The sequence below is a fragment of the Glandiceps talaboti genome, chromosome 2 (genome assembly GCF_964340395.1).
Source record: "Glandiceps talaboti chromosome 2, keGlaTala1.1, whole genome shotgun sequence".
Taxonomy (NCBI): domain Eukaryota; kingdom Metazoa; phylum Hemichordata; class Enteropneusta; family Spengelidae; genus Glandiceps; species Glandiceps talaboti.
Window position 1 is genome coordinate 8,210,379 of NC_135550.1, and position 26,774 is coordinate 8,237,152.

Below are 26,774 nucleotides of genomic sequence, written 5' to 3' on the forward strand. Positions count from 1 at the left end.
GTGCGTACCTTACCCTTACGTTACAAGCGTCTGTCTAGTCTCAGACCAGCAAAGTTACCATCGCTGCGTTCAGAGTATCATAATTCACGGAATTGCTGTTTTCGTCTTGAATTAGTATAACTCTAACAACTGAAGACCTGTCGAGTTATATTTTGAAGGTTTCATCGCTATCGAGGCTTACTCCGGGGGCTTACTGTACTTGGACTTGGACTTTACACAGTTCAGCGGTAAGTTTAGCCAGTCCGATAATTCTTTCTGGTTTAGTTTACAACACTTCTGATCACGCGGATTTTGTTTTTATGATGAAAAGAAATTTAAAAAAATGTCTTCAACCATTTCGCTGTGTTTTCTTTGTGAAAGGTAATCGAACATGAACGAGTGTTACCACTGTAAGTGTAACGTATGTCTGAGAATGACTCGTCGTTTCTCAGGGTTAGTCCCCCGTGCATCCGGGTACTCGGTATTGTAAACCAAAATGGCGATTAATACATTTCTCGCTGATATCGGGACATTATCTTAGTAAAGTAAACCTTCCATTTCGACCCCCGGTAAATTAGATTAATGGTCATGTTAGAAATTAGTTTCGCATCTGAGAGGGTATTTCCCAAGGTCATATTATCATGTAGTATAAATGCGTTGTGGCACCCACAGGGGCGTGAAATATTGCATAGATTGTTGTTTTCCAGGTCTACAGACTAAATATAACAACCTTTTGAATATATATTCCTACCTGTACAGGGAAAGAGAGATAGTATACGTAGTACTATACATCGATACATTTGTAGCAGCAAGATTCGTATGATATTTTCCTAAGAAAACGGAAATCTAAACAATAATACACGCCCCTGTTGTGACACCCCCTGATCATACGTAGCAAAGACAATAAATAAACAACGGAACCGCTACGGCCGGATAGTGGTCTGAGCCCAGATCAAGTAATTGAAGACGAGGAAGTCAACAATTAGCTATATCTTGAGAATGCACACTTTCAGTTCCATATAATTTGGCACATAATTCACCTATAGCATATTCAAGCCTGTTGGCATAGTTTTTAGTTTTAATGAGTAATTTGCATAATTAATGATTTTCGATAGTTTGGCTTTTATAAGAGTGCAAGCTTCAAATTTCATGTACTTTGGTACATATACCAACCATAACAATGCGTTGAAGTTTGTTGACATAGCCTTTACTTTTAATGAGTAATTTGAATAATTAATCATATCACTGAGTGGAGTGCACACTTCAAATTCCATATAACTTGACACACATACATCAACCATGACAAAGTATACATATTATCTAAACCCTGTTGATATAGTTTTTAATTTTAATCAATGACCAATTTGCATAATTAATGATTTTCGATAATTAGGCTATTTCTTAACGCAAACTTCAAATTTCACTTGGTGCTTCTATTGAACATAGCAAATCTTAAGTGTTTGATGTAGTTGTTTATGTAGTTTTTTAATTGTGATGTGTAATTTGTATCAATCATTTTGATAATTAATGATAATTAATTAATATCTTTTGAATACAAGATAATTTAGTACATGTACTGATGATAAAGCATGTATCAGTTAAATCCTGATGTTGTCACATAACTATATGATTAATTTGCATAATCAATGATGTTTTGATATTTAGGCTATATGTTAACTATGCAATCTTCAAATTTCGCATGGTTTCATACATTTAATTTTCCACTTAAGTGGTACATCATGTTTAATAGCTATAGTTTGGAATTTTGCATTCCAAAAGTGCGTGTAGGCCCCAAAATGTATGGTTTTTGCCCTAACAGGAGACATTTAGTTTTAATCTGGTCGGAATAGTTATGCGACGATATTCACTAACATGTGGAATCATATGCAGGATTATTCAGAACCCATTTTTTCCAACATTGGTTTTTAATAATGACCCTGAAATCTGCTTATAATTTCAGATTAACTGCAAGATTATCAACACCAAATGTGGAGGAGTTGAAGTCACTTAAAAATGGAGTTGAAAGGAGTGAAGGTGCTTTCCCTTTTTGGTTTGTTTTTTGAAGCTTTGATATGTGGTCTAGTTCCACTAGTCTGTGTCAACGCTGTGAGAAATGATGACCCAAGCAGCTACACTAGACGTGTTATTAGTTGCTTGAGCTGCTTCGCCGGCGGAGTCTTCTTTGCTACCAGTTTTCTGCACATGCTGCCAGAAGTAAGGGAAATGCTGGAAGAAGGTTTGGAAGGAATGGGAATATCATCACACTTTGCATTGGCAGAGTTTCTCACAGCCATTGGATTTTTTATAATATTAGTAACAGAACATATAGCTTTGATGTGCCATAAACGTGGTAGTAAATCAGTGCCGCCAAGTAAAAAACAAGAAAATTCGCAGAAAACAGAATATGGTATCTGTTATAAGAATGATGAAATCGCTCCTCTTCTGGGTAATGATAGTTGTCATGGAAACCCATCAGACAGCGTTCATGGTGACTCACAGGATACTGGTATAGAGGTGAATACCGTCACAGAGGAAAATCGAAACGTGGAGTTAGAAACCTCTCTTGTTGTTTCAGTTACTCAAGACACCGTCATGGAGAGAGGAGACACGTCAGTTCTCAGATCTGTGTTGTTTCTTTTAGCACTGTCCTTACACTCAGTATTTGAGGGCATGGCGGTTGGTCTCCAGCTGGACATCCAAGGAACATTAGAACTATTCATAGCCATTGCTCTTCATAAGGGAATAGTTGCATTTAGTTTTTCGTTGAATCTGATCCAGAGTGGGCTGAGCAAAGCTGGTATGGTGTTGTCATTGGTTACCTTTGCTATAATGGCACCCATCGGTGTTGCCATAGGAATCATTGTTAGTGTCTCTATAACCACTGGTCCAGAAGCTGCTTTGCTCAATGGTTTCTTGCAAGGCCTGGCTACGGGAACTTTCATCTATGTTACGTTCTTTGAAATTTTACCACACGAGTTGAATGTGAAGAGAGACGAGATGTTAAAAGTGCTGTGTATTATAGTGGGTTTTGCTGTGATGACCGTGCTAAACTTATTTGTACATGTACATTAATGAACAGTTCTGCGTACAAGTACACATAAGACTGTTCTCAGTAAGCTCAGTTACAATATAGCAAATAATTCAACCTTATTCACTCCATAACACATTTTCTCACAGAACTGTTACAACTTAGCAGTACATGTGCCCTCTAAGCCAATTTGACGTCCTACTGACGCACACAATGTCTAGTGACTCACCAAAATTTGGTGTTCCCCTATCTCTTACTAAATACTACGTGGTGCCTCACAAGAAATGCCACTTTTTATCATTTTGACTCACAACAACAAAATTTGGCTATCATTAGAGGGTAAACTGCTGAGTCACTATGAATATTACTGTGGTAATCAGAGCCCTGGGTTTACTAAGATAGGTGCAAACTATTGTTCTTGGATGTTGTAGATTACACAAGTGGCTGATAGTGGGTCCTCACAGACAAGACAGTGTAAACATTGGAACACAGTACACTGCAAGTTCATTGAACTCTGTCAATAAATCTCTGTTGACACCTCCCTACTGAGACTACCTCCATTCAATAGCTAATCAATGTTGTACAACTACCGACATCAGAGCATGGACGAATGGAACCTGTTGCAAACAGGGAAAGTAAACAACTGAATTGGATTAATAACACTTGTCACAGTATGTTGGAAGTAGAGAGACTTACATTACATTTCATCATTTGATAAGAACAGTTGTATGGCTTCTTTACGTAATAGTTCACCTTCACAAACAAATTTCCAGTTCCCCTGGCATTTCATGTACACATAAAAAGACCATAAAACTGTTCTTATCAACCCATGAGATGTAATACAAGCCCGCTGCTGTTCCAACCTGCTGTGCCAAGTGTTGTTAATTCAATTCAGTTGTTTACTTTTGCTGTTTGTAACAGGTTCTGTTCGTCCATGGTATGATGGTTGCAGTTGTATTAACATGTTGCCACAATAGTTTTAGTTTGTGTCTATCTTAGAAAACCAAAGGCTTAATTACCAGTTGTAACTCCTCATCACACAGGTAAAGAAACACACATCATTATAACTGTTATAGTCCACAAATATACTAATATACTAATTAATAGAAGTTATAGGTATTCCAATCAATTGTGGTAAACAGACATTGGAATTTTATAGAATTTTTGCTGTCAAACTGTTTATTAATCTATCAAAGAATCTTTCATTTGAATAACAGTTACAATACCAAATTGCTAATGTTTATTTACACAGAAAATAATAATTTGAATAGTAGTAAATGAAATAGTCTTAAGAAGAGGTGTACATATTACCAAAACAGAGTGACTATAGAGTTTGTAACATCTCAGAGAAGGTATTGCAGATGAAATATAACATTTCATGTGCGTACATGCTATGAATGTCTGTACTGTTTGTGTAATTCGTAAACAAAACAAAAAAAATGTCAGATAAAATGTAACATTTCATGATTTTTAAGTGTATTAACAAATGAATTGTGATTGTCAATCATTTTAATAAGTATTTGTATTTTTGCCTTTAAATGAATAGGAATGTCTTCTTTTTTTCTGATTATCTCGGTGGGTATTAAATTAAGTTTTACTGTTTAAAATGAAACAAAATGAGTTTTTTCCTTAATTTTTTCTTTTTGTGATGAATTGTTACTGTTAAAAAATGACTTGGAATGTTTTATCATTCATAGACCATGGAGTTTACATTACAGTCTATGATTTTATAAGAAAAATCTCAGGTTACTAAAGTTTGTTTAAAATGAATGAAATGTTTTATCATTCACCATGTAATTCATGTCAGTGTCTGTGGTTTTGTGAAGAATCAGGCAGGTTGATAAAGTTATACCGTTTAAATGGAATATTTTTTTGTAGGATCTACCAGGGTGATAGACTGCAAGACAATAGTTGTGTGTCATTCCCACCTCATTGGCCTTCTCAGAGTGTTGACTGAGAGAGCGATATGACATGTCATATCTTACAACCTAGCAGGATGATAAAGTTATACAATCTTATATTTGAAAAAAGTGGGGTTTTTTTCACATTCATTTATATGATAGTTATATGGTATGTTGATTGATGGTACCAAAATATTTCAACTTAGCCATAGTTAGTTTAAATTCCTTCGTTGAATCTTCCACTGTGACATGACATCAGATGGCAAACTCCTACGCATCAGTGATATACAGTTGGACCGGAAGTTGTGGAGGTCGACTTTTTTATGGTAGCACTGCGTAGGAGCGTGATCAGATGGTAAAGTTAATACACTCGTTGGCCCTATTGCTTTCATACATTCTATTTTGTCTGTAGATGTCATTTTGTAAATTTTCAATGTTTTGTGAGAGACAGTCAAAAATTTATCATAACGCATATCAAATCTACACCATGATGTACCGGTAAATACTGCAAACCTGGAGATTTTCCCTAAAGACTTACTTTTGCTTATTTTGCTGGAAAAGAAAAGTGCCAAAAAAATAAAGAAGTAACTAAAATGCCTTCTTGTATTTGAACATAATTTACTAGTCTGGTAATTCGTGAATATTTACATGTAGTCTTTGCGAACCAGCTGAATTTAGACTCTGAAAACGCAAAACTTTCTGGTGGCAAAAGTACCCAGGCTTGCAGTATAACTTTCATTTTAGAATGTAGCGACCCATCATTGCGTTGGTAGCACCTTTATGTTGAGGCTGGACAGAGTTTGTCAAGATTTACAAAGAACAGAATAAATCAAAGCAGTGTACAAATCAAACAGACTGTTAGCAGAATAGAGTATTGAATAGAATAAAGATAGATAATAGAATTTATATACTTGAGACTGTTTTCTACATGTGTTGTTGACCAACATTATCATTTACTATAGCCTGTAGTATGTGGTAATATTTTACTCTGGTAATTAAGCCTTTGGTTTTCTAAGATAGACACAAACTAAAACTAGTGTCCAACATGTTGATACAACAGGGATAAGCTATTGAATGGACATAGTCTCAGTAGGGAGGTATAGCAGAGTCTTATTGACAGACTGCCCTGAACGTGCTGTGTACTGTTTTGGGACTTCCAATGTTTACACCATCTTGATCATGGGGTGATCAGAATTGCACAACAGAGGAACTTGGATCACCCACTTGTGTAATCTACCATTTTGAAGAGCAAGATATAGTTTGCACCTATGTTAGCAAACCGAAGGCTTGATTACCAGTCATAAATTCATTACATAAATTTTCTACTATCGAAAATACTTGAACTATATTTTAGTGAAAATGTCAGAAATTTTTATAAAAATTAACTAAATATTGGAAATAAAAAAGTAAGTAATCTCTTTATTGTATTTGCATATATAGTTTGATGGATGTTTCCCCTGTGGTAAAATTCTCTATCATCTATTCCCCTAATTAACACTGCCCATCTAATTGTATGTACATCATTAATGATGGAGAACTCTGCAAAATGTACCCTCCCCCCCTTCCCCCATAGACTGGATCTCCCATATCTCTGCTGTGTGTGTGTGTGGGGGGGGGGGGGATATACTATAGACGGGAAGTGTTGGAGATAGATATGGGATTGAACAATCATAACCACATTCACAAACTCCTTGGAAAGATGAACCTCTTTTTTTTGGAATCTCTTGGAAAACTGGAATTTTATGACATAATCAGCCATACAATTTTCAAAGTGTCGTTGCTTGAGAGGTCAACCCACTCATTAGAAGTTAAATGTTGTCAGTTGTGAGATGAACTACAAAAGACTCCTGGAAGATATAGGCTGACCACAACACAAGAAAAGTTACTTTAGAACTATTGGAAACTGCAATTCAAGTGGATTTTAAATTGTACAAATCCTTGATAAACTACTACATATGTATGAATAGCCATACTTAACTACACAAATATGCAAATTCAAGCATGAATATTCATTACATAAACCTCAAAATATGCAAATTCAATCATGCATATTCATCAACTAAACCTCAAAATATTTCAGGATATTCAAGCCACATCATCAATTTTCAATACTTGTATGCCTTTACTCATGAGGTTTTTGCGAATGAAACAATAATGATACTGCAATCACTCATCCTTCACATTAAAAAATATTGACAAAAAAATACACATAACAGTCAATCATTAACTAATCTCAGTTTTTTATTGAAGTTATAGCCTTTTTAGAATATTTACACTCTATGACTTAAAATAGAAATAAATTATTACCATACTTATAAAGTATTATGTTAATTGCCCCTGCAAACTAAACCAGGAAATCCGTAACTGTACAAACGTTATGATTTTACATCAGCCAGATATATCCTACTATCTGTATAAAAAGTTTTCTCTCTTCAAAGAAAGATACAAGGTGTTTTTTTTTAAAGGAACACCACAGGAATATACGACAATAAGACTTCACACACGACTCTGGTAATCGAGGCTTCTGTGTACTAAGACAGACAGACACAAACTAAAATTATTGTTGTTTGATGTGGTAGATTACACAAGTGAATGTTAGTGGTTCCTCTGTTGTGCAAATCTTACCCTGTGATCAAGATAATGTAAATGTTGGAAGTCCTAAAATAGTACACTGCAAGTTTATGAAACTAAAGAGAGCTGCCCTACTGAGACTATTAATTAAATCAACATCCATTCAATAGCTTATCACTGTGGAATCAACATGTTGCAGACAATAGTTTGTGTTTATCTTGGTATTAAAACCAAAATCTCAATAACCAGAGTAATTATTAGTGAAAAACTTTTGTCGACTCTTTGGGTAGTTTTGCATTGACATCACTTTTATGGGAATAAAGAATTGAGACTGACATAAGAACACTACAACTGTTCTCCTGTACACGGAACTAGGCATCAAGAATTTAGCAAGGTGATAGGTTTGTAATATTAGTTTCTAAAACAAGATCATTAATTTTTGAAAATCCATTTTAAAAAACAACAATGCTCACTGATTTGCAAACCTTAAGTCCCTGAATCCATAAATTTTATTGACACATCTCTCTACCAACTAATGCATAATTTCACTGTTTACAAACATTGTTCACAAATTATTTCAGAAGTCTGTGCCTAAACAGTTTGAAATAGTGCCAAACTCAGAGCGATTCCACAGCAAGGAGACAATGTTTTTTTTTGGTTGTGCCGACACAGTGAAGAAATTCAGCTGCTTAAAATCTGTATAAAGCCCATACCTCAAACATTGATCTCCTAAAACTATAAAGTATGCAAATTCAATCATGAATATTCATCATCTAAACTTCAAAAATATGCAGATTCCTCATGAATATTCAAGTTACACCATCAATATTCCATACTTCTTTGCCTTACTAATACACTTAAACAATGTTTAGTTATATACAAATTTTTGTGACCCTTATTTGAATACCTGCTACTGTACTGAATACTCAGGCTTTGGTGCTAGGTAGTCAACAAACACAATGAAGCAGCTGCACAAGTTAGCAAACAACAGGTGTGTGTGTGTGTGTGTGTGTGTGTGTGTGTGTGTGTGTGTGTGTGTGTGTGTGTGTGTGTGTGTGTGTGTGTGTGTGTGTGTGTGCAGGCATGTTTGTTGTATGGGGTATGATGTACTTTAATGTACAGAGTACTATGTGGAGCATAGTGCAGATACTCATGTCATTAACTCTATGGAACCTACCTCATAAATCATATTACACAAAGTTGTATTTACACAGTAAAAAATTATAATCATCATAATGTATATACTCTTTTCCAGTTTGATATTAAAAATTTAGTTTTACAATCACAACACAACATGTTTTGACCACGGCTAAACCAAACTGACGTGTAATATGAAATATTGCTTTTCATTCTACAGCCTACAAAAGTATTCCTATGTACATTACATGCAGCTGTAACTTTTTAAGTTAAATAACTGCCATTTCTTTTTCAAAATCTTATTGAACATTTGTTGTACTTTTATACGCTGACCTTTCCATTTGCATGTTTACTGTTGTATTTCACGAACATATATTTTGAACATCTACTTATCTTTTACTCCATCACCTTTTCAATTTCTTTTCTCTCCTTTTTTTTTAAAGCAACATAATTTTTTTTGTAAGTATGATACATAGTCTCCATAACATCAATATCAATATAGTATATACATTCTAAAATAAAATAAAATAAAACATGTTCAAAACTTTGTGGCACACTTTTTTTAATTAACTTACTTATACCCTAAATTTTTCTGCTAGAAATAGCATAATCCCAATAGTAATATACTTCTGGTTGCAAATATTCACCCAGCAGTGGCAGTCAGCTATTGTGTGAGCTTCATTCATATGCAATATGCATTCTGTAAATACTTCTTGGACCTATTTTGGATAGGTATACTTTTAGTGTACAATAAAGTATACTTTATGTATACTTTTTTACCCTTTCATTTTGTGTCATGCATCCATTCCCCTCCCCATCTTTGTGTTTCTTAGAGCAGCAATGCATTAAATGTATCAGCTCTGATGTCCAACTTTGTGACGTGCATCTATTCCCCTCCTCCCCCCCATCTTCCTGTTTCTTAATAGTAGAACAAGGCATACATATCCACTCACATCAACTACACCCCTGCCTCCCATACCCGTAACACATTTTCAAGACTATCAAAAAATATTTAAGTTAGAAATTACCCTAGATAATCAGTTCCATGATTCTAGAATTTCAATCGCTGACATCAATCCATGTAGACTGACTGATCGACAGACTGCCATGTCTAATAGTTATAGTGTCTATCTACAGCTCTCAATATTTTCTACATCTCTCAAAATTTCTTCCTTTCCAAAAAGTGGTGCAGTTGGGGCATATAGCGTGTAGCTGCCTACACTTTTGTTTGACCTAGTTAAAAATTATTGCAGACTGTACTTTATATTACGTGAAATGATTGGCAAGACACAGGCAAATAATACGACATGTACTCCATGGCAAAACTCTACATTAGTGTTCCTTGACAAAGGTCAAACGTCGATAGTTCTGTCATCACAGTATCGTAAATGTCAGGCAGAGGAATGTTAGGACGTCCCATACTTGGTTGTTTCAAAGGCACCTTTTTTGAAAAATGGAGCAAATTCACAAAGTGTATGCTTAGACAGAATTCTGCCCTCGCCTGGTGATAGTGGACAGTTTCGCAATCGTAGACAGACGTGAATAAAACATCGCATGTAATTCTGGAAAAAAAAGTCAAAATATATGAATCAGAAATACAGCAAATCAGGTGAGTCAACATTGCATAAAGGTGCGGGTGACATATCTTACAATATAAATGTATGTATCAGTCTAGCCCGACCAATGAACTTTTAAAGTTCAATTTTCGTATCACACCAGTATCTTCATTGTGTGTACAGACATGCAGGCACCAGCTCATATATAACACATCATTGACCAAAAAAAAATAAGTTCAATTCCAAAAACTTGTCAATTCAAATACTACTAAAATTTGAAGAAGTCCAAACAGAATGTAGGAATTTTTCAAAGGAGACCATTGCTATGTTTGCAAGTATTCAATACCCATGGCAATACAGTACTGTAGACCAATGCTATGTTTGCAAACATTCAATATGTTGATTTTAAATAATATATTATTACAAACTCAATTCATGGCTTTATTCGTATTATTCAATCCATGTGTCCTCACCAATAGCAGAAGCCACATAGTTTTATGTACTATTTCCCCGGACTCTCTGAGGACGACAGCCATTAAGTGAGAGCACCGGCCAACAACGTGAATGTTGGTAACTGAAACTAGCAGTCAGTCTATACCCCTGGTAAACACTGTATTTGTCAGTGTTGGTATAATAGACATACTAGTAATGTATGAAAAAAAAAACCTTTGACATATCTTAACAGCACAGTACTTAAATCTTGATTTACCTCAAGCTGTCCTCTCCTTTTAGAAACCACTCTTTCTGATTTATTACCAAACAGTCTCTTTGGGGGAAACTCCAAGGCACCGACCTGATAATTCCAAGCAGACCATTATATTACTCAAACAGACTGCATATCTTATAGGATAGTGTGCCATATATTGCATATCGAAGTAGTTGTGCCCTTGTGGTTTTAACTAATCCAATGTGAACACATTATGATACAACTGTCATTATACTACTAGGCTGCAGTCCCTCCTCATAAGGTCTAAATGTTAAAATATATCTATATCCTAAACAAGGTAAATTTATAACGACACTTTCACAGTATCCTTTATCAAAATGATATTAAATATTGTGTAATCTTTAAACCTATTATTCAAAGTATTTTTCGGGGGTGAAGGTTGACATATTTTTTACTTTGGTGAAAAGATGATCACACATGAATTATTGAGAAGTCAGGTTCAAAGAGTACATGTAGACAGAAAAATTGAAAGTTGATTACAGCAGTACAATGGATGAACTATACAATCTCATTTAATGATAATAATTTATTAAGTGCTTTAATTATTATAATTTCATATTAAATGCGAGATTTAACAAGCTCTTGTAAATAATGTGACCTTTAACCTTTGACCCCCTACCAATTAACCTCTGCATATATGCATATTCAGCCTACCAATCAGAATGATCCATTCATATGTGGACTACACTAACCTCAGGATACAGTTGTCTCATCAATTCATGCAGTTCTCTGAATTGTCTATATCTGCGGTATACCACCCATGTATTGTCCAGAACGGAAACCTTGGAATTGAAAAGTGAAGAGGAGCGGGTTTTGAGAAGAAAAGTATGAAATATATTACACTCTCGTTGACTTATCAGATGGCTCCAAAATATGAACTAGAAAATACTCAAAATGTAACTTTAAAAGTATATATTACGAAACCAGAAAGACTAAAAAATTTCAATTTGCTGTTCAGTTTTTGGCCAAGTGAAGGCCGGCCGGCCATTACAGTTTAGCACTACAGCCCTCTTGTGATACTCCTTTCAGAAATGACTACTACTAGTACTAGGTGGTAAATTGAATCATGGATCACACACATAATTATCCAACCCACAAAAACAAAATAGTGCATTTCATTGCTCATGGTAAGTGTGATGATGCAGTTCCAAGCCAAGAGATATACTGTAATTATGGTCTATATTAAACTTATCCAAGCATACACATCACAGGAGCCATGATCCCATAACTATGTTTTGACTGATAGAATATTATATGGTATAACAATCAAGTAGGACTGTTAATGTCACATATTTATAACTTCTAAGATATAAACAAAATGATAAAACCGTCACCTGAACCTAGATACTATTTTGTCTTTGCATGAAGTCTTCCCTTACCTCACTTCATTCAAGCAAATGCATCGGTGTTTTTTTTTGCAGGTTGTATATCATCATCACAGACCAGTAATCAGTTGTACAGTCATTACGTTTGTAGTTGTTGATTTTAGTTTATCAAATTTGGAGTGTTCATGTCAAAATATTACACTCATCAACATCCTATTTTTTTACTCTAAATCTTGGCTTTGACATCGTCTCTCAAATGACAGTACAGAAATTGTGTATCTAGTTACCTGTACTTCAAACACATGGTGAGAATCCCTACCATGTCCACGCAGCATGTACCTTGGTATATTAATCACAATGGGATTCTCAACTGGTCTCCTGTGCTCTGTTAATGGCTTGGTATATAAATTGGGCTGAGAAAATAAAATACATATTACTATGAAAGGGGAACACTACTCCAGGAAATAAAGGTATTTCCATAAACTTTGGGTACTGGAGAGTCATTTCATGATTTCCATCATATAAATTTCGCTCCGTTGCCACAAAACACCAATTGAAACTTTTTTTTCAGTTTTATTCAAATTATTGTTCTTTCAGGGGCACACCATCGCTTAGTGGGTCTTAACAGACATGAATATTTATTAGATGAACAATGCAAATTCATGACTTTTTCTGAAGGAAATAAACACTTAGGAGTCATGAATATTCAAGTGTGTATTTTAATGACCACTGAAGACATAGTTGACGGTCGCTATGGTAACGGCTGTGTCACAAACTATAAGAGGTACAAGATCATAGACAACATTGCTGTAATGTGTATAAAAGTATCAGCTTACCTCACTTAGTTTCCTTTGTGGTTGAGATGCTGCTCCAGGTATTCCATCTCGGTTCTAATTTACATATAGGGGAGAAAATATGGTACAAGGCATCAGACAGAGGTCACCTCACCTCAATATCACAACTATGCTGAGTGGAATTATACACCTCAATCTCAATCTCAAGTATTTTTAGAGGACAAGAAACACAAATTTCTTTTCCTTTTTTTCACAAAAATGATGAAATAATCTGCGACATGATAAGAGTACATCTGTTTCTGTATCATTTTGAAAAGATTGCCAACAAACTTAAATTATGGTCTTAAAGTCATTTGGAGACATGAAGCTAAAGTGTGTCACAAACTAGCCAATCTCTCTCAAATTTTGTACTCACAAGTACAAGTCAGTGTATACAGATGAGATATGGTCGCAGCCTGTATATTGTTAGGTCTTGCTATGACCGAACAAAGTGCTTTTGTATAAGTCTGACTGCTCAAAAGACATTTGAAACAGTAGTTTGTTTTACAATGTAAAGGGGAACACCACTCCAGGAAATACAGGTATTTTCATAAACTTTGGGTTCTGGAAAGTCATTTAATGATTTCACATCACATAAATTTCACTTGGTTGCCAAGAAACACCAAAAAAACCCAAAAAAACTTTTGAAACTTTTTTCAACTCTAATGTTCTTTCAATGGTCCAGTGTTGCATCATGGGTCTTAGCAGACATGACAATAGAGTAGATGAACATTAAATATTCATAACTCCTAATTGCTTATTTCCTTCACATAAATAGTAATGAATATCTAATGTTCACCTAATACATATTCACGTCTGCTATGACCCACAATGCAACACTGGACCATTGAAAGAGAAATGGAGATGAAAACAAGTTTCATTTTAGAGTTTCTCAGCAATCAAGTGAAAATTATGTGATATGAAATTATGAAATGACTTTCCAGAACCCAAAATTTATAAAATTACCTTTATTTCCCGGAGAGGCTTTGAGTGAAAGCCAAAAGAACAAATGAAAACAACATATATATTCATCATCAAGTTTAACTTGAAGACTTGAAAATCAAGGTGCTGGTTGTTTAGAAGTGAATACTTCAACCTACGTACCTTTAGTCCACCATATGGATTAGATTTACTGCCAGTTGAACTTTGTCTGTAATAGTAAAAACACATGTAGTCAAATGTGTTTATCATTGATTCTTCAATCCATGCATTTTATCACAACATTTTGTACAGAAATCAGACATTGAAACAATCACATATCCTTCATCAACATATGTGGTACTACCGTGTATAGTGGTTACAATTCTTGTGTGTGTGTGTGTGGGGGGGGGGGGGGGGGGGCAACTAATGCTATCCATCTTCATATTAAAACTTACCCTGATGAAAATTTTTTCTTTAACTGATCCAACTCTCTCCTGTGAGCTCTCTTCAATTGTTGGATTTCCCTTTCCCTCTCCAGTTTTTCCCGTTCCTTCTCTGATAATAATACTTTCTCCCTCTGTACTTTGTCTTCAAACAGTCTTTTCTTCACTTCATCTTCAATCAGTTCCTTGACCCTGCAAAGGTCAAAGGTCAAATTACATCACATTGTCATATAAATCCTGTATTAAAAGCAAACATTTTGTTACAGCACTGTTATATATTTGTACATGCTAGGGAAAATTTTGGACCTGAATTGACTGCAAAATAAGCATATTGTGTTTGTTACATCAAGATATAGCAAATACTGTCAGCGTGAACACACATCTTTGTTTAGCCTGATAACAACTGTCCTTTACAATTCACTGAATGGGGCGACTACAATATGATCAAACATAAGAATTTCTCACATTTTAACAGCTGAAGTACACCACAAGAGGGCGCTAAATGATGTTGCCATCACCATAACCAACATACCTCTCTTGATCTTCCATTTCTTTTAGTTTATATTTCTCAAGCTTGATTCTCTCGATTTCTTTGGTCCTTTGTATTTCAAATTCTTGCCTCTTCCTCAGTAATTCTCGTTCAGCTTTTTTTGTCTGTTCTTCCAAATCTTGTACTGACTGATATGGGTAGTGAGAGAAAACACCACAACAGCATGTTTAGTTCCTTTCTATCTTCAAACACAGCCGGCATATAAGCAAGTTGGTCTATCATTTTTGAACACCATTTATTTCAATCTTCATATGCCACTATAAATGTATCATTTTCTGTACAGGTACACATGGCTAAGTCCAAAATGTTACAATTAAAGTCACACAACATGAGGGAAAAATGCTGTCTGACTCAAAAAGATCTTAATAACACTGTTACATTTTATTGTCAGGCTCAAAAAGATTCCTGTTGTAAGATTTTTGTTGAGTCAGATGACAAAATATAGCAGTGTTAGTGAAGATTTTTGTTCAGCCAGACAATGATTTTGTTTCATGATTTAATTGTATATTTTTTCCCTTGTGATACCAGGGGCGTGTTCGGTAGACAAAACGCCCGCGGACGTTTCAAAACGTTTTGTTCCCGAACGACTAATTGTCATAGTTTTTCGCAGGCGACCTGGGACGAAGGAAGGTGGAAGAGTAAGGTGACTTGCCAAAAGCCAAGATGGCGGCCACGAATTCTCACTAGATCGGCGAACTTGAGTTTTTGTGTAGGATTACTTAGTGCACATGAGTTTTGATTCCGCACTTCACAAAAGTTCATGGCATTGGTCATTTACAATTGGCAACGGTATTTAGAAATACAAATACCCGTCGGCATAATGGGATGATCGATTTGACGTATATTGAGCAATGTAAGATAAACTTGGGGTCAGGTCACAGGTCAAAGATCACTTCGTTAGCGTTAGAATAGTACATGTACATAGTACATACATAACAGGCCTTTTTTAGACATTCTAGCATCCTGATAGTACTGCAAAGGTGTGATTTAACTATCCGCATTGTCTTTTCAGTGATGAGTGCTGAATGTACACAAAATGCGACAATCTTCTGTTTGAATGTGCTGCCATCTTTTGTTTTCACCCGCAACATGCATAATACGGTTCGAAACAGGGCCAGGGCACCCTGGCCAAACAATGACAAAACGTTTTAGCTACCGAACACGCCCCTGATGTATTTTAGACCTTTATTACATTGTCTGCGCTTTCCTAAAAAAATGGAAAAATCAGACACAACACATTTTTTTGACACCGAAATGTCGTTATTGTAAATCATACCATGATACTAAATACATGATACAGTACTTTACAATTCTGATAAGAACCACAAACTGATTAATTTTACACAATACCAACCCTGAGTCTGTGCTCCAAATTCTGTCCTTCTTCTTCCTGTAATTTTTTCTTGTTCTCCATATCTTTTTCTTCAGCTGCTTTAGCCAGATAATCCAAGTCTTCAATTGCTGAAACAGACACTGCTTTCCGGGATAACTGCTTTTTCCTTGCTGCTTGCTCTATTTTCATACTTGCCGTCATTTCCTCCTGTTGTTGCTCCAGCTCTTTCCTTTTCTCTTCGATCTTTTCCATCTCCTTCTCCGTTTCTTTATCCAGCATATACTTCCGCCTGTCGATCTCTGCCAAAGCTTGTTGAGATTTGATCGTCTGCTGTTTGTCTAAATCTTCCAAGTGCAACCGTTCTTCATCAAGGACCCTTTTTTCTTCCATGGCGTTAGATATTGCACTAGCATGTTTAGATTTCAGTTCTTTCAACAAATTCTCATCTTCTTCAATTTTGTTCTTTCTATCACTCAAAATTCGATTTTTTTCAGAAATTTCTCTTTGGATAGAAATTAAGTTTTTAGTTTCCATTTCTCTGACCGTGTTTTGCTTCTCCTTGATCAATTCCTGGTCTTGAAGTTTCTTTTCTTCAAGTGCTGTCAATTCTGCCTCAATCATCTTTCTGTTTTCTTCTTCTCTGAGGTTAATATTTTCTTCCTTTAGTTGCAGTCTTTTTGTTTCATCTTCAACTTCCTGCAGCTCCTTTTCGATATCTTGCCGTTCTTCTTCAGTTTCATACTGTCCGAGTTCTAGGATTTGTTTCAATTTAACTTCCTTCTCGTTCAGAGCTACCCACTCTTTCTCAAGGTCATCTCGTTCTTGCCTCACTTCTTTTTCAAAGTCTAATCTCTTGTTTTTGATTTCTTCTTCCATTTCTTTAATTTGCAGGAAGTGATTTTGTTCGAGTCTAGTAACTTCCTCTTGGGCTTGAACCAACTTTTCACTATCTTCTTTCAGTTTCTCAATAGTGCTGTTTTCACCGTCGAGCGTATTATGCTTGGCGGCTTCTTGCTCTAATTGTAGTTCTTCTAATCTCCGTCTCTCGGCTTCAATCATCTCCAGTTCCTTATCTCTCTCTTGTTGCAGAATCCCCAGTCTCTTAGTTATATCCAATTCTGCCTCTTTAGCTTTTTCTTTCATCCTTTCTTCTTGCCCTTCCAACCTTCTCATCGCAGCTTCTAATTTCATCTTTTCTTGTTTCCGATCATCTTCTAGTCTCAGTTGTTCGGTCAGAATACTCTGTTTAGCCTTCTCGGCAGTATTTTTCTGTTCTTTCTCAATCTCCATCAATCTCTCCATCTCCTGATCAATTTTAATTCTCATCTCTTTCTTTTCCTCCTCAAACTTTTGCCTTTCTTGTTCTCTCTCTTGTTCAAAATTCTGTCTTTCTTTTTCAATTTCCTCCTTTTCATGCAATTTCTCCTCTTCAAATTTTTCCTTTTCCTCCAAATAATCTTCCATTTGTTTCTGATAGTCTTCCATCTGTTTCAAGAAGTCTGCACTTTGCCTTTTCAGTCTTTCTTGTTCTTTGATGATTTTTCTTTGCTCACGTTGGGCTTCCTGTTTAGCCTGTTCACTGTCATGCCGGAGCTGTTCAAGTTGGTGTGTCTGGTCTTTCAGGGCATATTCTCTCAGTTCCTGTTCTTTCAGTCTGGATTCCTCGGCCTGTCTGTGTTTTTCCTCCAATTCTTCAATGTGTCGCCTACGATTATTAGTGAAAATTTAAAAACAAAGCATACAAAACAATCTGAATACACAGTTTGGAGTTTCACATAAATACAGAATTTCAAGTGTACTACAGCAATGTTTTGGGATATTTATGCCGCCAAGAGCAAGGACAATTTCGTTTAATGAACATTATGGGTCAATTATCCCATCACTACTGGTTCAGAGAAAGCAGGCATACACTATATTTACAAAACCTTCTAACCAATCAACATCATCCCAGGTCAGGTGACTACTGTATTTACACAGATTCCCAACCAATCAATATCATCGTTACATTTATGCAAAGATTTATGAAATACGTACCTCTTTTCATCCAATCTTTCCCATTCTTCTTTCTGTATCTTTTCTATTTCCATACTGTAGAACAACACAATTATAGTAATCTGTCTTTAAATACAAACTATGTACCAGCACTATTATTACAGATAATTATTTATGCAGCCTATTTCTGGCTGCTTGACATCACAACAACACTGGTTATGTCATCAGTTCTATTGTTCTACACCACAATAGTGTCTATCTATGTCATCAGTTCTGTTGTTCTACATCACAACAACAATGTACTATGCCATCACTTCTGTGCTTCGACATCACAACAACACATGCTATGTCCTCAGGTCTGTGCTACTGGAGCTATAGCATGAAAAACATACATACAATCTGCAATAAATATCATCTTCTTTAAGCTTGCTTGATTGATATTTTTCATTCATTTCTTCAAACCACAGAGAGAGAGACATGTCTTGATTTTTATGACTTCGTGTTACTGTTTCCGGGTTGTTTTGTCCTATACAGAATTCACCTACTTACCCAGGACTGTTGAATATTGACAGCAGATTTTCTGTGGACTGTGCCAAGTCTGTCATTGATTTACTTTTCCTTTCCATCCGTAGTCTAGCTGCCTCTGCTGGATGGTTGAATCTAAACATGTGAGTCTTTCCAAGGAGTACCACACAACCTGTGTATAGACAATATTTCAGTTCTCCCTGCTAGTATTCAACCTATACATGGCTTCATATTAGATAACTCACAAACGCTGTTCAAGCAAACTTAGATACAATCTAGACCCAGTTTTGTGAGGCATTAACATTTTACCTGTTTTCTTGAGGTTTCTTTCTCACAAATATGACCTTGACCAACCATCCATCCATCCAGTCATATACCCATCCACCATGCCATCCTCCCTACCCCTCTCTCTCTCTCCACCTACCTCCCTCCCCCTACCAACTATGTAACTACCTACCTTGTGTAAGAGATGTTGCTTCCATTATAGCTTGTCCATTGATGGAGCATGGTGCTTTCTTCAAAGGTATTAGATTAACAACCCCATTGGCATTCTTAAACATACAGTGTTCCTTCTCAATGTCCAATGCCCATAGAGCTGTTGATGAGAATTGGCAAAAAAACAGTCAATATGACATCCATATATTATAGATGGAAGTCTTAAATATGTATAAAAATGAACCTGTTTTTCTTCACTTATCAAAAATGTCAGAATAAAATGTTTTGATTATTTCTGTACATTTTACAATTAAAATATTTTATTCTGACAGCAATTTCGTTTTAGCAGAAACACAAAAGAGAGTTCTTACCTATATCAGGTTTTATTTCAGCATCATCACGACCTACTGAAGTCAGTCCTTCCTATGAAATTGAAATTTACAGTTTACAGGTAAAGTACAGTAAGACCACCATGTGAGTCTGAATAAATTAACTACCAGTATTTTTCAAATCCATGTATTTTGACAACAACAAAAACCAACATCTATCTATATCTATATATGTATGTATGTATGTATGTATGTATGTATGTGTGTATGTCTGTATGTATGTATGTATGTATGTATGTATGTATGTATGTATGTGTGTATGTATGTATGTATGTATGTATGTATGTATGTATGTATGTATGTATGTATGTATGTATGTATGTATGTATGTATGTATGTATGTATGTAAGTATGTATGTATGTATGTTGTATGTATGTATGTATGTATGTATGTATGTATGTATGTATGTATGTATGTATGTATGTATGTATGTATGTATGTATGTATGTGTGTGTGTATGTATGTATGTATGTATGTATGTATATGGAGACAGACAATGAATAAACTATTCAAGCCTACCTTGAGATGATATAGTTTTAGCCCAGTACTGAGGGGATCATCTGTGATGCCAATGAGATGTGGTAACTCTGAGTCTAACACCACACCTATACCTTCTCTTCGTAAAGCTAATGTTTGCTCCTACAAAGACAAACAAATAATCTACCTCAGTGACAGCCATTGCTAGATGATACATGCTAACATTAACACTGTGTGTCCTGTTATAGGCAACAAATCATAAGGGGTGTTCAAACTGTTTCCCATGATACTAGTATGGGTTGGGTTTATGAAAACTTGGGTTGGGTCAGCCCTCAAATTAGATGGAAGCACCAGCTGGCAACACTCGTCTACAAATCCGTAACAGGTAATGCACCCAGTTACCTCGCTGAAATGTTCAATCTCTCCAACCGAATTCATCTTTCTAACACAAGACAGGCCAGTAAAGGTAACATATACATCCTACAGTTAAAAACTGAATATGAGAAATGGGCATTTCACTACAGTGGAGCCGTTCTATGGAACAATCTACCCCTATCCATAAAATCAGCTCCCAACCCATCAATTTTTATAACTTTCAACTTTTTTTTTCTGTCCTGTCCTTTTTTTGTGTGTGTCTACTTTATATTTTGTATACTTTACTTTATTTTTTGACAAAATTTCAATAAAAAATGTGTTAATGAGGGGAAAAATTCAAATGTAGTCAGGTAATGTGGTTGGATGTCTTTCTAAAATATACTGTGCCTCTGTAACTTTTGTCGTAGTGTGTCCCTTTTGTCTGTTTTTCTGTGTACCTAATCTTACAACAGGTTCCATTGGGAGAACTGGGTTTAAGCACTGAAATGGTGTCTGCATGTATATGAAAGATTAAATAAATAAATAAATAAATAAATAAATAAATTAATTAATTAATTAATTAAAGCTGCAAGCAGTGTTTGTGGGGCCCAATCGGTTTGCCCAGCAGGCAATGATGTGCTGCATGGAAGTTGGAGTAGTCTTCCTTCTACACGCCAAATTGTAAGGGTATCTATAAACTGGTTTCAGAGAAGAGCATTTTAAAAATGACCTGGAGGAAAATCCAATATGGTCACCACTGGATTTCTTAAATCAATGATTGCCATGAAACTATGCATTTAAATTTTTTCTCGTTTACAAACTTTTAAGTAGTCAAGTAGTTGAGTCTATTTGCCAAAATGCAAGTCAATTAGTACAGTGCTTTTGGACAATTTGCATTTGTACATTTTTGTAAAATCCAATATAGTTGCCATAGCAGTCAACCGATTGCAACGCTTTTCACTTGAAAGACATCACACTTAGATGATGCTATACACAAAAGATCACACCAAGTGGACTGCTCGTTCCGGATAAGATTTTTAAAGGAAAAATGCCATTTTTAAAAAAAAAATCCAATATGGTGGCCAAGGTCACGTGACTGCACATGTGGTTTTATTACAAACTTTCAAGTAGTCAAGTAGTTGATTCTGTTTCCTAGTTCTAGCTCGACAAAAATGGCAGAAGAAGAAAGAAGAAGAAAAAGTAGGAAGAAAAATCCTAACAACACCAACAGGGGCCCAAGGCTATTAAGGTTTGGGCCCCTAATAAATAAACTTTAATAGTTTGACCCCTCAGTGACAATAAATGATCAAGCAAAGAACTTGTCAAAAATTTAGACTTGCTGAGTAACACAAGCTGTTTAGCAAGCACACTTTTAATATGATAAGGTGTACCAAGAGAGCTCTTTTTAAAAGCATCATAATCATAAAATTAGTATTTTCCTTGACATACACATCTGTTACGGAGTGGTAAGTAGGTAAAACTCACCAGAGTTTTCCAGTCGCTTTACCAGTTTCCCTACCAATGATTTTGTGAAGTGTGGTAAGTAGGTAAAATCTATCTGAGTTCCCGAGTCATTTTTACCAGGGTTCCATCCCCACCAAAATTATATTACAATGTATGGGAACTATGCAATTTTTACCACATTTCAATACCCTTGTCTGTTACCAGAAGTTCCCACACCTTACCAAAAACACCATATTCAGGTTGTTGGGTTTTTTTTGCAAGAAAGCCAATCAACTTTGAACTGGTTTTAAAGCAACAGTAATTCTACAGACATGTGATCCATAACAAAGTCATATAAACTTTGAACTGGTATTTGAACAACACAGACATGTGATCCATAACATACTCACATCAACTTTGAAATGGTCTTAGAAATACAGTAATTCTACAGACATGCCATCCGTAACAAACTCACATCATTCTACTTTCTACTTACTTTCATGATTTTCTTTGTTTCTTTCCACTTATGTTCCCACTCCTCTGTTAAAACTTTGACCTGTAATAAAATAAAAATACAATTATTTGGGGTTTTACAGTGACAATTAAAAAACATCTAGTGTGTGTGTGTGTGTGATCTATTATAGTATTAAAAACATTTTAAAGAATTGTAAATTGAATGCCTCCTATAAGAGCACCTGTACTTCATAAATTCTATGTTTCTTTTCGTAACACCTGGAAAACGATGGGTCAGTGGTCGGTCAGTTAAAAAAGGAATTAAAAAAAAATAAATAAGTGTACAAGTACATGTTGGTACATGGTGGTACTTTCAATTCATAATCATACTTTAACATTCTGAATGACTTAGAAATGACAATTAAAGTCAGAAGGAAACTGGGAACTCTTTGTTTTATCAAAAGTTTCAAAGTTTACTTCAGCAAGAAATGATCATTTTCACTCAGATGTGTGTTCATAGGGTCACCATTATCATGCAATCAGTGACTTTTTTCTAATCCTGCCGTTGAGGGCGCCGACCTCCAAAATTGTGTATGTACATATACAGTGTTGGTAGCCTGGACTTGTTCATCTTTCATTTCCTTGGTTAAAATTTAAAATAATTCACTCACCCTGGCTTCATTTTCGTGGAGTCTATCAACCATTTCAGCTTCTCTCTTTGGGAATTTCACTGATGCCTACCATACCGACAGAAAGAGGAAATAGCCTTTACAGTCAAATTGATAACAGGTTTTGTATGTGTACCAGAAACAGTAAATACAATAACTCTGTATTATAGATTAAGATTAAAGTGGCACAAGATAAGTTTATAAGCTTTTTACTCAAATGAAAATATTTACAAAAAGCCTTGACTGAACTGTTTCAAAATTATTTTAATATTGATGCATGCTTTCTATAACATTACAATTATTTTCTGACATTGTTAGAACAGTTGACTGCATAGTAGGGAATTCTTGAACATCTGTTGATACGTAATAATACATTACGTAATCAGATCATTTTTAATTATAAATTATATCTGCATATTGGATATCAGGTCTGAGTTCAGTTAAATTGCAAGTGGTAGCAAAGTGTGCTCCAGTAGACAAAATACTGCAAGTATTTTTTAAATATGCAGTATAAACATTGTCCAAATATGTGTAAACTCAGTTTGTGCCCCTTCAACTTACATAACAGCACAACCTCTTATTAGCTGAAATTGAATTTTACCACCTATATGTATCATTATATATAACAATCTTGGTCACCACCATAACTTCTGCTCTCCACATGCTGTACATGCATCATCACTATGGTTGCTTGAGAGAATAAGTCAACCTTCTTGTTCTAATTTTAGATTTCATTTGCAGACTGTGCCACTTTTAAAGTTGGTCATGTATTAATATACTAAAAGTCATAAAAAAAACACAAAACTGAGTTAGAGTTGACACTCACCAGATCACCAGCCAACATTTGACGCAACTTGCTAATTTCCGATCTGAGTTCACGAATCAATTTCACGTTACGATCCTGTGTAACAGAAAAAGAAACAGACATAAAATATATGTTAATTAACATTTCTAATGTTTACAAAGATGAAAAAATGAAATTCTAAGCTGTCAGCTGAGATCACAACATGCTGTGAACTTGCGTACATCCAGTTTATTATTTTTCAGTTTGTCAGTATCAACCAGACAGTATGTAAACCAGTTTATAGAGTGTAATCCTTATAGAGGACAGGACAAGTAAAGTTATCTGTAGTTTTGTTGTTGTCAATTATGTTGATACTATATCTAAACAGTAACTTATTTTAGTTTTTATCTTCAGAGCAACCCACAGAAGATATAGTTTTGCAATAACGTTCATGTAAAGATAATATAGACGGCCCATAAAAAGCACTATAGTATCACCAACATTTACAACTTGAAACACTCAAAGTAGGACGTGAGGCTTATAAAAAGCAATTGAAACAGTATACTTTTACACTTGATACAAATGTTATAAATTAGTGTGACAAATACAGAAGGTGGTTCACTTCAGTGTTAAGGGTTGTACAATGAAGACTTTTACATACTATCAGGTAGTATGCTAATTATGTGGATATAATGACTGATACTTTAAAAGTGAAAGGCACACAACGATGAATAGTTCCATTTGTAGAATAGTCATAATGTGAACATGGAAAGGAATAAACAATCACATACACACTAAAAAAAGCTCCCACAAGCATACCTATAAGATACACTGTGACAGGGCGCCCTCACACATTGATCAACCCCTTTCTTGTGAAGTTGCTATTATAGTTCTAGTCTGGTCCCCTGCCCCCTTTCTACCGCTGCTGGCGCTACACTCACGAAAGGAGTCAGGTATGGGCCACAATTTTTGTCAGGATCTTGACAAAAATGTCGGACTACCACGTGACATCACTAGCCAATCAACAGTACAGACGCTCGTATACGCGTAAAGTTCAATTTGGTGAGTCGTAGCAACATGGCTGTCACTGTCAGTAAAACCCCAGTGAAAATAAACACAGCAACATGTGTAGTTTGTGGGAGTGACGGACTTCGCTTAATTTTTAAGAAAATTCGCAACAGCAAAGATAATCAGTTGCACATGTTGCTACTCAAGTATGGTGAAGTTGATGTTACCGAAGGTCAGATTTGTCGTAACTGTGAACGACGGCTGCACACTATCGACAAAATGGTAAGCAACTTTAAGGAGAAATGCCAGTCTCAGTCCATGCACCAAATCAGTCAGGTAAAACGATGTGCGAAATCCCCGTTGCAAATAAACTTTTTGACCAATTAGCACACTCGATAGTAATGGCCAATCACAGCCATGCATTAAGTGGCCCATACCTGACTCCTTTCGTGAGTGTAGCGCCAGCAGCGGTAGAAAGGGGGCAGGGGACCAGACTATTATAGTTCTACAGAGTGCTATGGTTGGATAGAGTTGGCCTGTGAGGGCAGAGTGACACGACAACATCTTACAGTCTAGTGTACCTACAAATAAGGTAAGGCACTCCCCTAACCATGGCTATATAATCCACAGTATATCTAATTTACATATATACTGACCTCATTGACTTCTGGTTGGTTGATGATATTCTTGGCTCTATTTGCATATCTCAACGTACTCAGTGTCTCGCCATAGTTGACATCAGCTGGAGATACAGCTGGCAGAGACAAAAAATCAACGAATTGAGTATCATATTCTCATTCATCAAAAAATTAGTAAATCAGAACAGAATTTGATACAAAATACGATAATATTTGAATACTTGATGAAAAACAAAGATTGGAAGTGGATCACATTTTAATCAAACAGGCGACTGTAAACTGATAACAAACTGAAAGTACACTCCATATCTCATGCCATCTTAAACTCAAACAAGTCTTCATTGAAGCTACAACCCCCCCAACACATACTAAAGATGACAAGGCCAACTCAGTATTACTAGTAACAAATATTACCTTTGATGAGGGACAAAGCCATCAATTCGTTTTTACTATCCCACTAACAAGACAGAATGTATGTTTTAGTTTAAATCTATATTCATTCATTTTTGTCAAGTCAGACAACTTTTGTTTCAACTTTTGGGATTTTACTTAGAAGCTGCCTATAAACCAGATAACTGCACTTCAAGTTGTCTACAGAGTGACTGAACCATTAAATGAGTTCTGTCAAAAACTCAACAATTTTAAAATTTCCAATCATACTGTTTTGATTGGCTTCATTTTTAAAAGTCCTACACATGTATACAACCGCCAACATCAGACTGTTGATGAACGGAACCTGTTACAAACAGGGAAAGTAAATAACTGATTCAGAAGTGGATTAATAACACTTGGCACAGCATGTTGGAAGTACAGAGACTTGTATTACATTCCATATTGACAAGAACAGTTTTATGGCCTCTTTACATAGTAGCTTACATTCACAACAAATTTCCAGTTCCCCTGGCATTCCATGTACACATAAAGAGTCCATAAAACTATTCTTATCAAATCATGGTATGTAATACAAGTCTCTGCAGTTCCAATATGCTGAGCCAAGTGTTATGAATCCAATTCAGTTGTTTACTTTCCTTGTTTATACCACGTTTCATTCATCCACGGTCTGATGTCAGCAGTTGTATGTAGACCTACTTGCTATCATCATGGTCTTAGCATTACCACCAAGACTGTCCTTCAGTAGCCATGTTAGTACCGAGTCTCTGTAAGGAATGAAGGACTGTTTTTTCTTTCCTCCAAGATGACCCGGTGATGATGAGATGTCAGCTGTAAATCAAACCAAACCAAATCAAATCAAACCAATAAATCAAATCAACTAAACTAGATCAAACAAAATCATACCAAACCA

At 35.6% G+C, this 26,774-nt stretch overlaps 2 protein-coding genes across 2 annotated transcripts in view; one reads left to right on the forward strand and one right to left on the reverse strand.

Moving 5' to 3' along the window:
• Nucleotides 1–41: 41 nt before the first annotated feature.
• On the forward strand, nucleotides 42–3,510 carry LOC144453821 (zinc transporter ZIP1-like). Its single transcript, XM_078145186.1, has 3 exons — nucleotides 42–227; nucleotides 1,940–2,485; nucleotides 2,534–3,510. Exons 2-3 carry the CDS (start codon nucleotides 1,993–1,995, stop codon nucleotides 3,049–3,051), a joined length of 1,011 nt encoding a protein of 336 aa, XP_078001312.1. The 5' UTR covers nucleotides 42–227; nucleotides 1,940–1,992; the 3' UTR covers nucleotides 3,052–3,510.
• Nucleotides 3,511–8,563: 5,053 nt separating this feature from the next.
• Nucleotides 8,564–26,774, reverse strand: part of LOC144453802 (kinesin-like protein KIF16B) — a 30,984-nt gene continuing 12,773 nt past the window's right edge. Inside the window, exons 12-30 of the mRNA XM_078145164.1 lie at nucleotides 26,561–26,692; nucleotides 25,490–25,587; nucleotides 23,868–23,942; nucleotides 23,045–23,110; nucleotides 22,417–22,476; nucleotides 20,166–20,285; nucleotides 19,628–19,679; nucleotides 19,279–19,416; nucleotides 18,846–18,993; nucleotides 18,339–18,392; nucleotides 16,326–18,009; nucleotides 14,954–15,099; nucleotides 14,434–14,613; nucleotides 14,162–14,207; nucleotides 13,061–13,114; nucleotides 12,512–12,637; nucleotides 11,592–11,681; nucleotides 10,882–10,965; nucleotides 8,564–10,178 (exon numbers count right to left, since the gene is read on the reverse strand). Coding sequence (XP_078001290.1) covers nucleotides 10,023–10,178; nucleotides 10,882–10,965; nucleotides 11,592–11,681; nucleotides 12,512–12,637; nucleotides 13,061–13,114; nucleotides 14,162–14,207; nucleotides 14,434–14,613; nucleotides 14,954–15,099; nucleotides 16,326–18,009; nucleotides 18,339–18,392; nucleotides 18,846–18,993; nucleotides 19,279–19,416; nucleotides 19,628–19,679; nucleotides 20,166–20,285; nucleotides 22,417–22,476; nucleotides 23,045–23,110; nucleotides 23,868–23,942; nucleotides 25,490–25,587; nucleotides 26,561–26,692 — 3,509 coding nt within the window. The 3' untranslated portion in view covers nucleotides 8,564–10,022. The remainder of the gene's footprint in view (nucleotides 10,179–10,881; nucleotides 10,966–11,591; nucleotides 11,682–12,511; nucleotides 12,638–13,060; nucleotides 13,115–14,161; nucleotides 14,208–14,433; nucleotides 14,614–14,953; nucleotides 15,100–16,325; nucleotides 18,010–18,338; nucleotides 18,393–18,845; nucleotides 18,994–19,278; nucleotides 19,417–19,627; nucleotides 19,680–20,165; nucleotides 20,286–22,416; nucleotides 22,477–23,044; nucleotides 23,111–23,867; nucleotides 23,943–25,489; nucleotides 25,588–26,560; nucleotides 26,693–26,774) is intronic.